The sequence below is a fragment of the Carlito syrichta genome, unplaced genomic scaffold (genome assembly GCF_000164805.1).
Source record: "Carlito syrichta isolate Samal-C Ts95f unplaced genomic scaffold, Tarsius_syrichta-2.0.1 Scaffold288823, whole genome shotgun sequence".
NCBI classification, from domain to species: domain Eukaryota; kingdom Metazoa; phylum Chordata; class Mammalia; order Primates; family Tarsiidae; genus Carlito; species Carlito syrichta.
Genome location: NW_007232919.1, coordinates 77,443 through 89,295, shown reverse-complemented (window position 1 = coordinate 89,295; position 11,853 = coordinate 77,443). Strand labels below are relative to the sequence as shown.

At 36.1% G+C, this 11,853-nt stretch overlaps 1 protein-coding gene and 1 pseudogene across 1 annotated transcript in view; one reads left to right on the top strand and one right to left on the bottom strand.

The window, feature by feature from the left end:
- Window positions 1–6,590: 6,590 nt before the first annotated feature.
- Window positions 6,591–7,183, top strand: LOC103255998 (annotated as a pseudogene).
- A 1,172-nt stretch (window positions 7,184–8,355) lies between these two features.
- The window catches only part of LOC103255999 (3-hydroxyisobutyryl-CoA hydrolase, mitochondrial-like), a 79,216-nt gene continuing 75,718 nt past the window's right edge, over window positions 8,356–11,853 (bottom strand). The window contains exons 9-10 of the mRNA XM_008053891.1: window positions 9,160–9,218; window positions 8,356–8,464 (exon numbers count right to left, since the gene is read on the bottom strand). Coding sequence (XP_008052082.1) covers window positions 8,356–8,464; window positions 9,160–9,218 — 168 coding nt within the window. The remainder of the gene's footprint in view (window positions 8,465–9,159; window positions 9,219–11,853) is intronic.

The following is an 11,853-nucleotide window of genomic DNA, read 5'->3' as shown; positions in this document are numbered from 1 at the left end:
TGTCAGAAGTCCTCCATTTCCTTAAGTTTTTCAAGTTTGTTTCCATACAAGTGTACGTAGTAGTCTCTAATGATCTTTTGTATTTCTTCAGGGTCAGATGTGACTTCATCTTTTGTGTTTCTGATTGTGCTTATTTGGTTTTTTTCTCGTATTTTCTTGGTCAGTCTTGCTAGGGGACCATCGATCTTGTTTATTCTTTCGAAGAACCAGCTTTTTGTTTCATTGATTTTTTTCTATTATATTTTTGTCTTCTATGTCCTGGATTTGGGCTTTTATTTTGGTGATCTGGATTCTTCTGCTGAAATTAGGGTTTTTGTGGTCTTGCTTTTCCAGCTTCTTTAGGTGGCTTGTTAGGTTGTTAATTTCTGTTCCTTCCATTTTCCTCATGTGTGTTTGTAGGGATATAAATTCCCCTTTTATTACAGCTTTTAAGGCATCCCAGAGATTTTGGTAAGATGTTTCTTCATTTTCATTTGTTTCCAGGTATCTTTTGATCTCTGTTTTGATTTCATCATTGACCCAGGAGTTGTTTAGCATCATGCTGTTTGGTGTCCATGCCTTTGTGGGTTATGGGGGGACTTTGTTGGTGTCAATGTTTATTTTTATTCCACTGTGGTCCGAGAAGGTGCATGGTAGAATTTCAGTCCTTTTAAATTTGCTTATGCTTGATTTGTGTCCAATTATGTTGTCAATCTTAGAATATGTTCCATGCGGTGATGAGTAGAATGTGTATTCTGTGGTCTTTGGATGGAGTGTTCTATAGGTATCAATTAAGTCCATTTGGTCCAGAGTCTCATTGAGGTTCCGGATCTCCTTGCTGATTTTTTGTCCTGATGATCTGTCTAGGGTTGTGAGTGGTGTATTAAAGTCCCCAGTTATTATGGTGTTAGAGTCAATGTCTTTCTTTAGTATTCCTAGAAGTTGCTTTATGAATGTTGGCACACCTATGTTTGGTGCATATATGTTTAGGATAGATATTTTTTGTTGATGGAGTGAACCTTTTATCATTATGTAGTGACCCTCTGTATCTTTTTTAATTTTTGATAGCTTAAATGGTATTTTGTCTGAAATTAGGATCGTGACTCCTCCTTTCTTTTGTGTTCCATTCGCCTGAAAATTTGTTTCCCATCCTCTTACTTTGATTCTGTGTATGTCCTTTCTAGTGAGATGGGTCTCTTGTAGGCAGTATATTGTTTCCTGGTGATATTTTATCCATTTTGTCATTCTATGTCTTTTCAGTGGTGCGTTTAGTCCATTCACATTCAGACTAATTATTGAAATGTGAGAGTTCGTCCCTATCATGGAGTTCTTATTGAGTTGTTGTTCTTCCACTTGTTTTTTTTTTCTTTTTGTCTTTCTTTTGGTTTTGGGGTTGGTTCATGTATATTTTATTCTTTTCCCTATACTCTTGTGAAGAATGTTGTTCTTTTTTCCTTTTCTTCTGTATTTAGTACTTTCTTAAGTGTTTCATGTAGAGATAGTTTGGTGGCAGCATAAGTTCTTAGGGATTGGATATCTGTGAAAGATTTTAATTCTCCCTCGCTGATGAAGCTTAGCTTGGCTGGGTAGGTTATTCTTGGTTGAAATTGTTTATCTTTTAGGACTTTGAAGATAGGGCTCCAAGCTCTCCTAGCCTGCAGGGTTTCTGCAGATAAATCTGCTGCTATTCTGATTGGTCTTTCATGGTAGGTGATCTGGCCTTTTTCTCTTGCTGCCTTTAGGATTTTTTCTTTTGTGCCTACTTTATTTAGGCGAATTATTATGTGTCTAGGAGTTGGTCTTCTCATTTGTTGTCTTGCGGGGTTCTCTGAATCTCTTGTGTTTGAATTTTTGCATCATTGATTAGATAAGGGAAGTTTTCTTGAATGATCTCATGGAAAGTTTGTTCCAATGTGGTCTCTGTTTCTCTTTCTGCCTCAGGGAGTCCGATTATTCTTAGGTTAGGCCTCTTGAGGTAGTCATTCATCTCTTGAAGGTTTTGTTCTGTCTTTTTTAGCTTATTTTCTGTGTTTTTAAGAGTTTGGGTTATTTCTATATTTTGGTCCTCAAGCTCTGATATTCTTTCTTCTGCTTGGGTAATTCTGTATTCCATGTTTATCAATTTGTTATTTATTTCATTCACAGTATTCTTTATTACTGTTATCTCAGATATCAGCTCCTTCCTAGTTTCTTCTTGTGTCTCTTCAATTCTTTTTAATCTCTCCATTATTGTTTTGATATCTACATTTGCAGTTTGAGACCCTTCATCCTGGGGGCTTTTCATTGTTTGCATTCCAAAGTCAGTTTTCTCAGTGTCTGCTCTCCCAGGCGTCTGGGAGAGACCCATACTCTTCTTTTAGTTTTTCTTCATTTCTGTAGATTTTTCTCCCTCTCCCCCTTTCCCTCCCCCTCTTCAATTCTGTTTTTGAGGGAAGGTGGGGTTGCTTTTATTTCTCTTCTGCAATGACCTGTTCTTCCTTATGAGGGTCTTCTGGCTTTGTTCACTTTTCCCTCTGCTTTACAGTCTGTCTATTCAGCAGTATGCATTCTTGGTCTGTTCAGAGAATCTCACCAGTTCACCTATGCCGTCGCCATCTTGCCTCTCTCCCAGGCCATGCTTTCTTAAGCTTTGGCCCCCTCCCCTTGCTCAGGGAGAAGAATCCCCTCTTTCTCTCTCTCTCTCTCCAGTTTACTTTCTAAATAAACTATATTTTCTAATCTAAAAAAACAGAGTTATGCTTTCCTATGAATTGTAAACATCTTTTCTAATCATTTTATACATTATAATATTTATATCTATAAATATGTTCTGTAAGTTTCAGACAGTAAACCAATAAAAATACAAAATACTTAGACTAAAACAGGTCAAAGTCCAATTCACTGAATAGTGCAGTTTCACAGAAACATTTTTATTTTTTAATAAGTTTTCACCATTCTGAAATGCCATATTACTATATAAAGATAAAACTGCCCCTTACTTAAAAAAAATGGCACTAGTATTTCTTTTTTCTTATCTATAGTAAAAGGCTAAGAGCCAATGCAAGAAAACTGCTTTTTGAAACCTGATCTTAAGACCTTTCCAGTAATTTCTTAAGAGCATTAAGAATTTAAATAAAATAAAAAGACAGTATCTGAAGATGCAAATATTGCTACTCTATGATATCCTAAATGCTCATGACAGCATTTAAGGGTCACCAAGGTCCATCAGTAGACTGGAAAACTGTTTTCTTTTCCTGTCTACATAAACTGATACATTTTCCCCTTAAAATTTATTGTCTGGAAAAAGCACAATGTAGCTATCAACACTGCCATTAAACTGCTCTTATTAATAGCAATAAATATAGTGAAGTAGGTACCTTCAGCAAATATAAATGCACACTTCTATAGAACAGATTTTTAACATAGTTTGGTATGCCATTTAAATTTTTAAATAATTAGTTTTACTGGTGGATAACTTATATGATAAAATTCCTCACTATAAGCGCACAGTTCTGTAAGTTTTGGTAAATGTATACAGTTGTATAATTATCACAACAATCAAGATACAGAACTTTTCCATCACCCTAGAGAGTTCTCCATGCCCAACCTTAACCCCAGTAACTGATGTCTTCGGTTCCCATAGTTTTATCTTTTTTAGAATTTCATGAAAATAAAACCATACAGCAAGTATGTCTGCTTTTCTCAGCTTGACATAATGCTTCTGAGATTTATCATGCTGCAAATATCAGTAGCTCATCCCTTCTTACAGAAGAGTAGTATGCCACTGTATAAATATATCACAACATGTAATTCAGTAATCAGTAAGTACTGAGTTGTTTCTAGTTTGGAGATATTATATTAAAGATACTGTGAACACGTAAGTACAGCCTTTGTATGGACTTGTGTTTACATTTTCTTGGGTAAATCTCTAGGAGTGAGGTTGTTGCATCTTATGGCAAGTTTATGTTTAACTTTGTAAGAAAATGCTAAACTGCTTTCCTGTGGCAGTGTCTGAGTTCAAGGTGCTCCTCATTCTTAAAAACACTTGGTGTTGGTATTGTCAGCCTATTTAATTAAATTAGCCATTCTATTCCATGCACAGTGACATCTCACTGTGATTTTAATTTGCACTTTTCTAATGACTAAAGCTCTTGAGCACCTTTTTGTGTGCTTAATAACCATTCACATAGTTACTCTGGTGAAGAGTCTAATTTTTCCATTTTTTTAGTTGTGCTGTTTGTATTCTTAAGTTACAAGAGCTTGCATATAGTGAAATAAAATCATTTTATCAAATATATTTAGCAGCCCAGGCTCAGTGGCTTAGCCTGTAATCCCAGCACTTTGGGAGGCCGACGCAAGTCGATTGCCTGAGCCTGTGGGTTCGAGACCAGCCCAGGCAACTTGGCAAGACCTCGTCTCTACAATAAATCAAAAATTAGCTGGGCATGGTACAGTGCTAAGGCATTCTAAATTTCCCTCTCTCAGGAATCACAGTCCTGTGTTGCCTGCATTGCCCACTGTCTACAAACAGTTGTTTTGCCTATATTTTTTCCAATTTTCTACTTGTTTATAGCAGGAGAACAATTCCTGAAGCAGTTAATTCCTCAGGAATGAAAGTGTCTGTCACTTTATTTTGAAATAGTACATTCTATAAGTAATTCTCAAAGCTTACAGAAAGATTACTAATCTTTTCAGGTTTAATTTCTCTTTTCAGTATTTTGCTGTCCTTTCTCAACACCTATGCCCTAGACAGCAGTCTTAATTTCCCTACTTTCTTCCTTATTTTTCAGTCCATGAATTCTTTACAGGGGCCTGTCATATTCTTGTATGGTAATTTCTTCAAATATAATACTGAGTTTCATTTACTCTTTAAAAATGAGTATTTTTAAATAAAACACATAGGTAATCTCACGTTGGTGATTAGAAAGAACAAATTTTGAAGAATGATGTGTTTTCTAGTACTGAAAAAGGAACTCATATGCCTTTTCTCTAAGCCTTTAACACAGCAGACTACCCCATATCAATAATGATGAAAACATTTAAAAATTAGTCCAAAGCAACACTGGCTTCCCTGGACATTTGCTCCTGAATACTACTTGGACACACTGCTTCCCTGATGTCGTTTCTCTCCCTCTGGCCATGGACTTCATATCCTAAGGCCTCCTAAGGATTAGTGATCTACTTAGATCCCTTTCCTTGGCTTAGTGTCCTTGCTGAGGAATGGGGTCAGGGAGAGAATCAGTATTTTCTAAGCACATTCCTCTCATTGTTCATATCTTCTATAACTCTGGAAAAGAGATACTTCTCTCATCAGCCCTGAGGAACCATCCTTACTTCTGCAAGCCAGTGTCATTACCAAAAAACGGAGACACAAAAAGTAGAGCACTTCTAACAACTCAACAGCAAAATAACCAAAAATTCAATTAAAAAATGGGCAAAGAACCTGAGCAGACATTTCTCCAAAGAAGAAATACAATTGATCAGAGGTCATATAAAAAAGATGCTCAAGATCTCTAATCATCAGGGAAATTAAAACCAAAACCATAATGAGTTATCACCACATAGTCCTTAAAACAACTACTATCAAAAAAACAAAAAAATAACAAGTGCTGGAGGATTTGGTGCAACTGGAACCCTCAGGCACTATTTGCAGCAATATAAAATGTTGTAGTTGCTATATAAAACAGTATGACAATTCCTCAAAATATTAAAAACAGAATTATCATGCGATCCAGCAACTCTACTTCTGGATACATATCCAAAAGAACCGAAAGTACAGTCTCAAAGAGATATCTGTACACCCATGTTTACAGCACAATTATTCATTAACAGCCAAAAGGTAGAAGCTATCCAAGTACCTACTGGCAGATGAATAGATAAACAAAATTTGTGGTATATACGTACAATGGCATAACATTCAGCCTTAAAAAGGAAGAAAATTCTGGCACATGCCACAACACAGAAGAAACTTGAGGACATTATGCTAAGTGAAATAAGGTAGTCACAAAGGACAGATATTATATAATTCTACTTAGGGGAGGTATCTAGAGTAATAAAATATATAGAAACAGAAAATAGAATGGTGGGTGCCAGGGACTATAGGAAGGGGAAAATGCAGAGTTGTTTAGTGGATAGAGTTACAGTTTTGCAAGATGAAAATGTTCTGGAGAATGGTTGAACAACAATGTGAATACACTTGACAATAAGGAACTGTACACTTAAAAATCTACCTATTACTCAGTACACTTAAATAGCTCATTAACTTACATGAATTGTTTGACACCATGAACAACCTTCATCAAAAAAGAGGGATTAAAAGAGGTCTGAGGAATTTCAACCTTATTTAAAAAAAAAAAGATCTAATGGGACTTCGGAGGAAAATCTAAGAAAGGGTATGAGAAGCCATACCGCAAATACTACGAAAATTCTATCAGTTGTAGAGAATTTATAACTTCTTCATTTTGCTACTTTAAAAAATCTCATATATGTTATCCTATAGTGATTAGCAGTAAAAACCTTAAAAATCTAAAAAGAAATTTAGAAAAAACCCTAAGTTTTTATTTAATGATTAACAAATGCACTGAAAAGACTTTGTTAGTCTGAGGGCAGCCAAAGTGGCAGGCTTAATTAAAATGGAGCTTCTGTTGTTTCTCCTGGTAGTGTTGTTGGTGGTAATCTGGAGCAAGGCCTTGGCCAACCTGGGCAGTGTGCCCAGCAAAAGATGAAAGATGCAGTATGCCATGAGGCCACTGTTCAAGTTCCAGATTTGTGTTTCCTGGGGTGACAGGCGAGCATTTGAGAAGTACATGCGGGTTACTAGACAGTAGTACCCAGACATCCACGCTGAAGGAGAGAATTACCTCCCTCAACCAACAGCACAGACACATAGCATCTCTTCTGTCAGTCTTCAAACTAGCATTAACGGGCATAATGATTGTTGGCAAGGATCCTTTTGTTTTCTTCGGCATGCAAGCTCTAGCATCTGGCAGTGGGATCAAAAAAATAAGGTCTATACATGTATGATGGTTTTCTTCCTGAGCAACATGATTGAGAAATTAAGAACCAGTGTATGTCAACAGGTGCATCTGAGATAACTTTAAATGTTGTACCTATATGGTCTAAGCAGGAATCTGGTCACCTCCCATCCATGTGACTTATTCAAATTCTTGACAATGAAATAAAGCTCAATGTGCATATGGATTCAATCTCACATCATCGATCATAGCTCCACCTATTAGCACTGAAAACTCTTTTACATTAAGGAATTTTTGCAAGAGCAGCATGACTGACATTATGAAGGCCTGTACTGAAGACAGCAAGCTGTTAGTAAAGACCAGATACTTTCTTGGCAGGCTCATTATACCTCTTGGAAAACCTCAATGCAAGATAGCTTTTTAGTATTGGCACATTTTGGAATTTTGCACACTCATAGAGTGCAATAATACTGTATAGCTTTTTTCTCCCCCAATTCATCCAGTTAATTTTTTTTGGGGGGGATGGTCGACATTAGTACTTATACTGCTTTTTCTTAGTCATATTTGAAAAAAGTAGCAAACTGAGTTATAATTTGAATTTTTTTCAAAGATGTATATTAAATCGCTTGTGCTTAGATGAATTTCTGTTTTTTAAAGTTTAAAATTGGCCTTTTTGGGAATACAGCTGAAGCTCCCAAGTACTTTATAAGAGTTTATCAGACATCTCTAATTTGGTCATGTCAGCACTGCAGATTGTGAACAGTGCCTTATAAAAGATTATGAGGAAAATCCTATATCCAGAATACTGTATAAATTTGTGTATGTGTGTGTGATTACCAGAGAACTACAAAAAACCAACTGATTTTTAAATCCTGTTGTGTGATTCAAACGTCTTGCCTTGACCAATCTAATGAGTTGATGAACTGGACCTTTACACTAAGCTAAATAAAAAACTAAGCAGAAAGTTAAAAAAAGAAGAAAGAAGGGGCGGGGGGAAGAGGAGAGGGAGCGGGGAAGAGAAGGAGTCTTTCCTCATAGACAATCTTGGAGAGAAAGGACCCTCCAAGGCACAACATACATAGTTGCAAATTAAACCGCATAGATTAGATCATTGGGACCTGCAGAAATAAAACAGGAATTCCTGAAAAGCCTAAGGACAGAGAGGACTTCCGTATTTAGAAATGACACATGCTTACTAAAATCCTTCTCTGTTACATTCAAAGGACATAAAACCAGCTTGGGTTTGCCCTCAACAACCAGCAGTTAGACACAGCACTTGGGTGTAGGTCAAGGTTAGTGGAACTGCTTTCTGAAGCTTACCTGAACTTGGAAAAAAAAAACAATGCAGTGGGTTATGTCACCAACCCAGAGCACTGATATCCTTCAGATATGCTTCCCTGTCATAAGACTTCACCATGCTCAATTAGGGCAGAAAGGATCCAAATATTACCTTCAACTGCTCTAGGGCAAAAGATGAACCATCTTGCCGTAAGTTTTCAATAATCTGTTCCACAGTATTGGCTGAAAAACAACTATAAAAAAAGGAAACACATGACTTTACCAATGTACAAGTGATTTCCCATTTCTAACATACCAATGAATCTGGACACAGGCTTTCACCCACCCCCATTTCAATTGTGCAGAATTGTCCAACCATTTTCACAGGATGATGAACTAAACATTGCATCTCTGAAAAAGCGTTCGCACTCCACCTTCGCTAATGCAAAATAAAACCTAAATTGTCCTCTTTTGCTTTCTTGACATCTATTATATTGACATGTAAATAAATATTTCAACTGTAAAAAACTGGTGCTTTTAAAATGAAGAGATAGTTGTCTTATTTTCCAATAGTTTTCTTCCTCTTGTTTCACTAATCCAGTCTGTCCATCTCTCAAAACATTGCACAAAACCTGTTTGCTGATTGACTTGATAAGACCTTCAGAGAAGATGATCTTATGAAAATAAAAGATAAGTTTATTATTTTCTAACCTCTCTTTTCCACTTTAAAAAAAGACATTTTGTGCTAAGCATAGTAGACTACTTAAATATAATGCATTTATTTTACCCAGAAAGAGTGGGAAAGAAGCTACTTTCGAAGATAAGTGAACATAAAAGCACTATGCTATCCGATCTGAGACTTCAGAGCACTATCAAACACAATGTAATCACAATGCTAGCAAATTCAATTTCCAAAAGAATATATATAACTGAGATCTGTTTTAAGTACCTGTTTATTTTGTCCATGTGGTCCTCAAGTACAAAAGGCTTGTCTTGATCAATCTTGGACTATTTGAAAAAAAAAACTTTCAATAAATTTGAAGTAACTCAAATTTTAAATAATTCATCATATTAAATGATATACTTTGTGACAAATCAATTTCAATCAAATTACATCTTACAGTCTCATAAATATCACTCTATGTTCAAAATTCAGGTAGTATGTAATATTCTAGGTTGTGTCTTAAAAGTGTCAAAGGCAAATATGTCTTTGTGTTTGTACTTATACGTCATTTATGCATGGTACATTATCATTAAAATGTATCTATGCACTTGAAGATCATAAGGGACCCGAGAGGTCATCCTGCCCAATTTCCATCCAAGCTAGAAATTTCCACTACATCACTGGCATCCCTGCAGCTATGACCTCCAGGGAGAGAAAACAGCACCTCAGAAAGGAATGTACAAAGTGCTGGAACAACTATAGTAATTAGGTTTTTGTTATTTTAATTCTAGACCAATAATCATGGTCTAAAATTCTTTCGTGTTTATAGTATAATCTCTCATCTTAATCATTTCCCACACAATCCAGGTCCTTATGGACAAGTTCTAGTTTTTCAAGGTCATTCTTCAAGTGTGGCCCACACCTTAGCTACAGGTATGGCTGGACCACAGAAAAATGCAACAAGACCCCACAATCCCTTGACTGCTTTGGATACAATACCTTTACTAACAGAACTAAGTCTGGGTTGGTGCTGAGGTAGATCTCTTATGCAGCTGATTTACACTGAGCTCCAATCAATTAAAACTCTCTCTCTGTGCCCACTGTAGGCTGTATTTCTGCTATCCTGTATTTATGAATTTAGTGCTTTGGATTGAAACACAAGCTTTTCACTATCTTTATTAAACTTCACATTATTACTATTAAGTAGACCATTCTACATTCAGAGACTATAAATTTAAAAATTCATATTATTTTACCCAATTTAACCTATTTTTCTTAATTTCAAATCAACTTAGTCAAAATGCTGTCAACAGTATCATCCAAATCACTGAGAAAAGACTTCTCTACAGACTAACTTCTACAGACCTAACAGGCCCTTCAGCCACCATACACCATAATCCACCCCATTATTATCCATCAACAACACAAAGCTCTGATAAAAATGGATGAAGTCCACATGTACTCTGTACTCATATTCACTGCACCAAGTAATCAGTGGCTTTGTCAATCAGCACTTGTGTTTAGCAGTTCTGGTAATTTTTTTGTACTATTTCTCTCTTCCTGTTATCTGCTCTATTATGAATTCCTAATAATTAGATATTGGACCTCCTGGAAGAATACCTCTAATTTTCCATCCTATCCCTTTTCAAGCTCATTATCCTTTTCTGCTTTCTTAGAGTTTTCCTCAATCATCAATTTTAATCTGTTGTGGAATTTTTTTCCATTTTTGCTATCATATTTTTAATTTACAGGCATAACCACCACAATCAACCAGCAGCCATCAACATCAAGGCAGGACTCTCCATCCGCAAAAAGATTACAACTCACTGAAGTCTCAGATGATCATTAGCATTTTTACCAATAAAATCTTTAATTGAGGCAAGTACTTTTTTTAGACATAATGCTCTTATAAACATAACTTTTATATGTACTGGGAAATAAAAAATATAGTGTCTAGCATTACTGCACTGGTCTGGAACCAAACCCACAATATTAATATTTCCAAGGTATACCTGTACTATTCTTTGAATTTTTCTCTTTATAACATCTGCTGTTGTTTCAAAGGTAAAATATTTTCCTCTTATCTGAAGATGACAATTACAGGTTGATGTTTTGAGTTTTTGGTCTTTTTAGCTTTCTTTCTTCCTTCATTGTCTGCCTCCTTCAGTGCCTTTTTTGCTTTGGCCTAACAATGCTTGTTATTCTGTGCAAAGCACCATGGTTAGAAAGCTTTGTATCCAATGTCAATTGCAGTTACAGGACTGTCAATTGTATGACACATGTAAGATGATTGGACAAGTACCTAAATGTGTTATTGAGGGTCCATAAATGTCAATGTCTTTTCTTCCAAGTATCACTTGGGAGTCGGAAGCATACAACAGCTCTGTGAGCTAGCTAGAGAAGGGGCTAGAGGTCTTCCCACTTGGTATGCTCCATCTCTTTTCAGCACAACCTCTCACCCACCCCCACCTTTGGCCAGACTTTGTTAGAGAAAGAACAAATCAGAAGGTCTGATTTGATCTCTCTAAAGAGTAAGTCTCCACTTTTCTGCCAGATTATAAGGACAACTGCTCTTAATGGTTAATGGAGGACTTTGTAAAGTCTAACTGCTGCTTATAAAAACTTATAAAAAATCTTCCTTTTTTTTCTGCTCCATTCCACACCCCAGGCTTCAGAGGGACCTGGTGCCTTTAGAAGGGTCTATAGCAAGAATCTTATTGGCTTCCTTCACTGAAGGGTAAGATTGACTTCTTACGTTTCCTCCACTGAAGGATAAGATTTCAGTGTTTTTTGTTTTGTTTTTTTTGTTTTGGTCCAAGTTTGTTGCCCTCATTCTTCTGATTTCAAACTTCCAAAATATTGACATCTCATATCCGCCACTGTCTCCTATTTACCTTTGTGGATTCATGCCTTTTTAAATTTTTGTATTACAATTAGTGGAGTTTTGGGAAGGAGCATGTATTCAATAATCATGTTTAA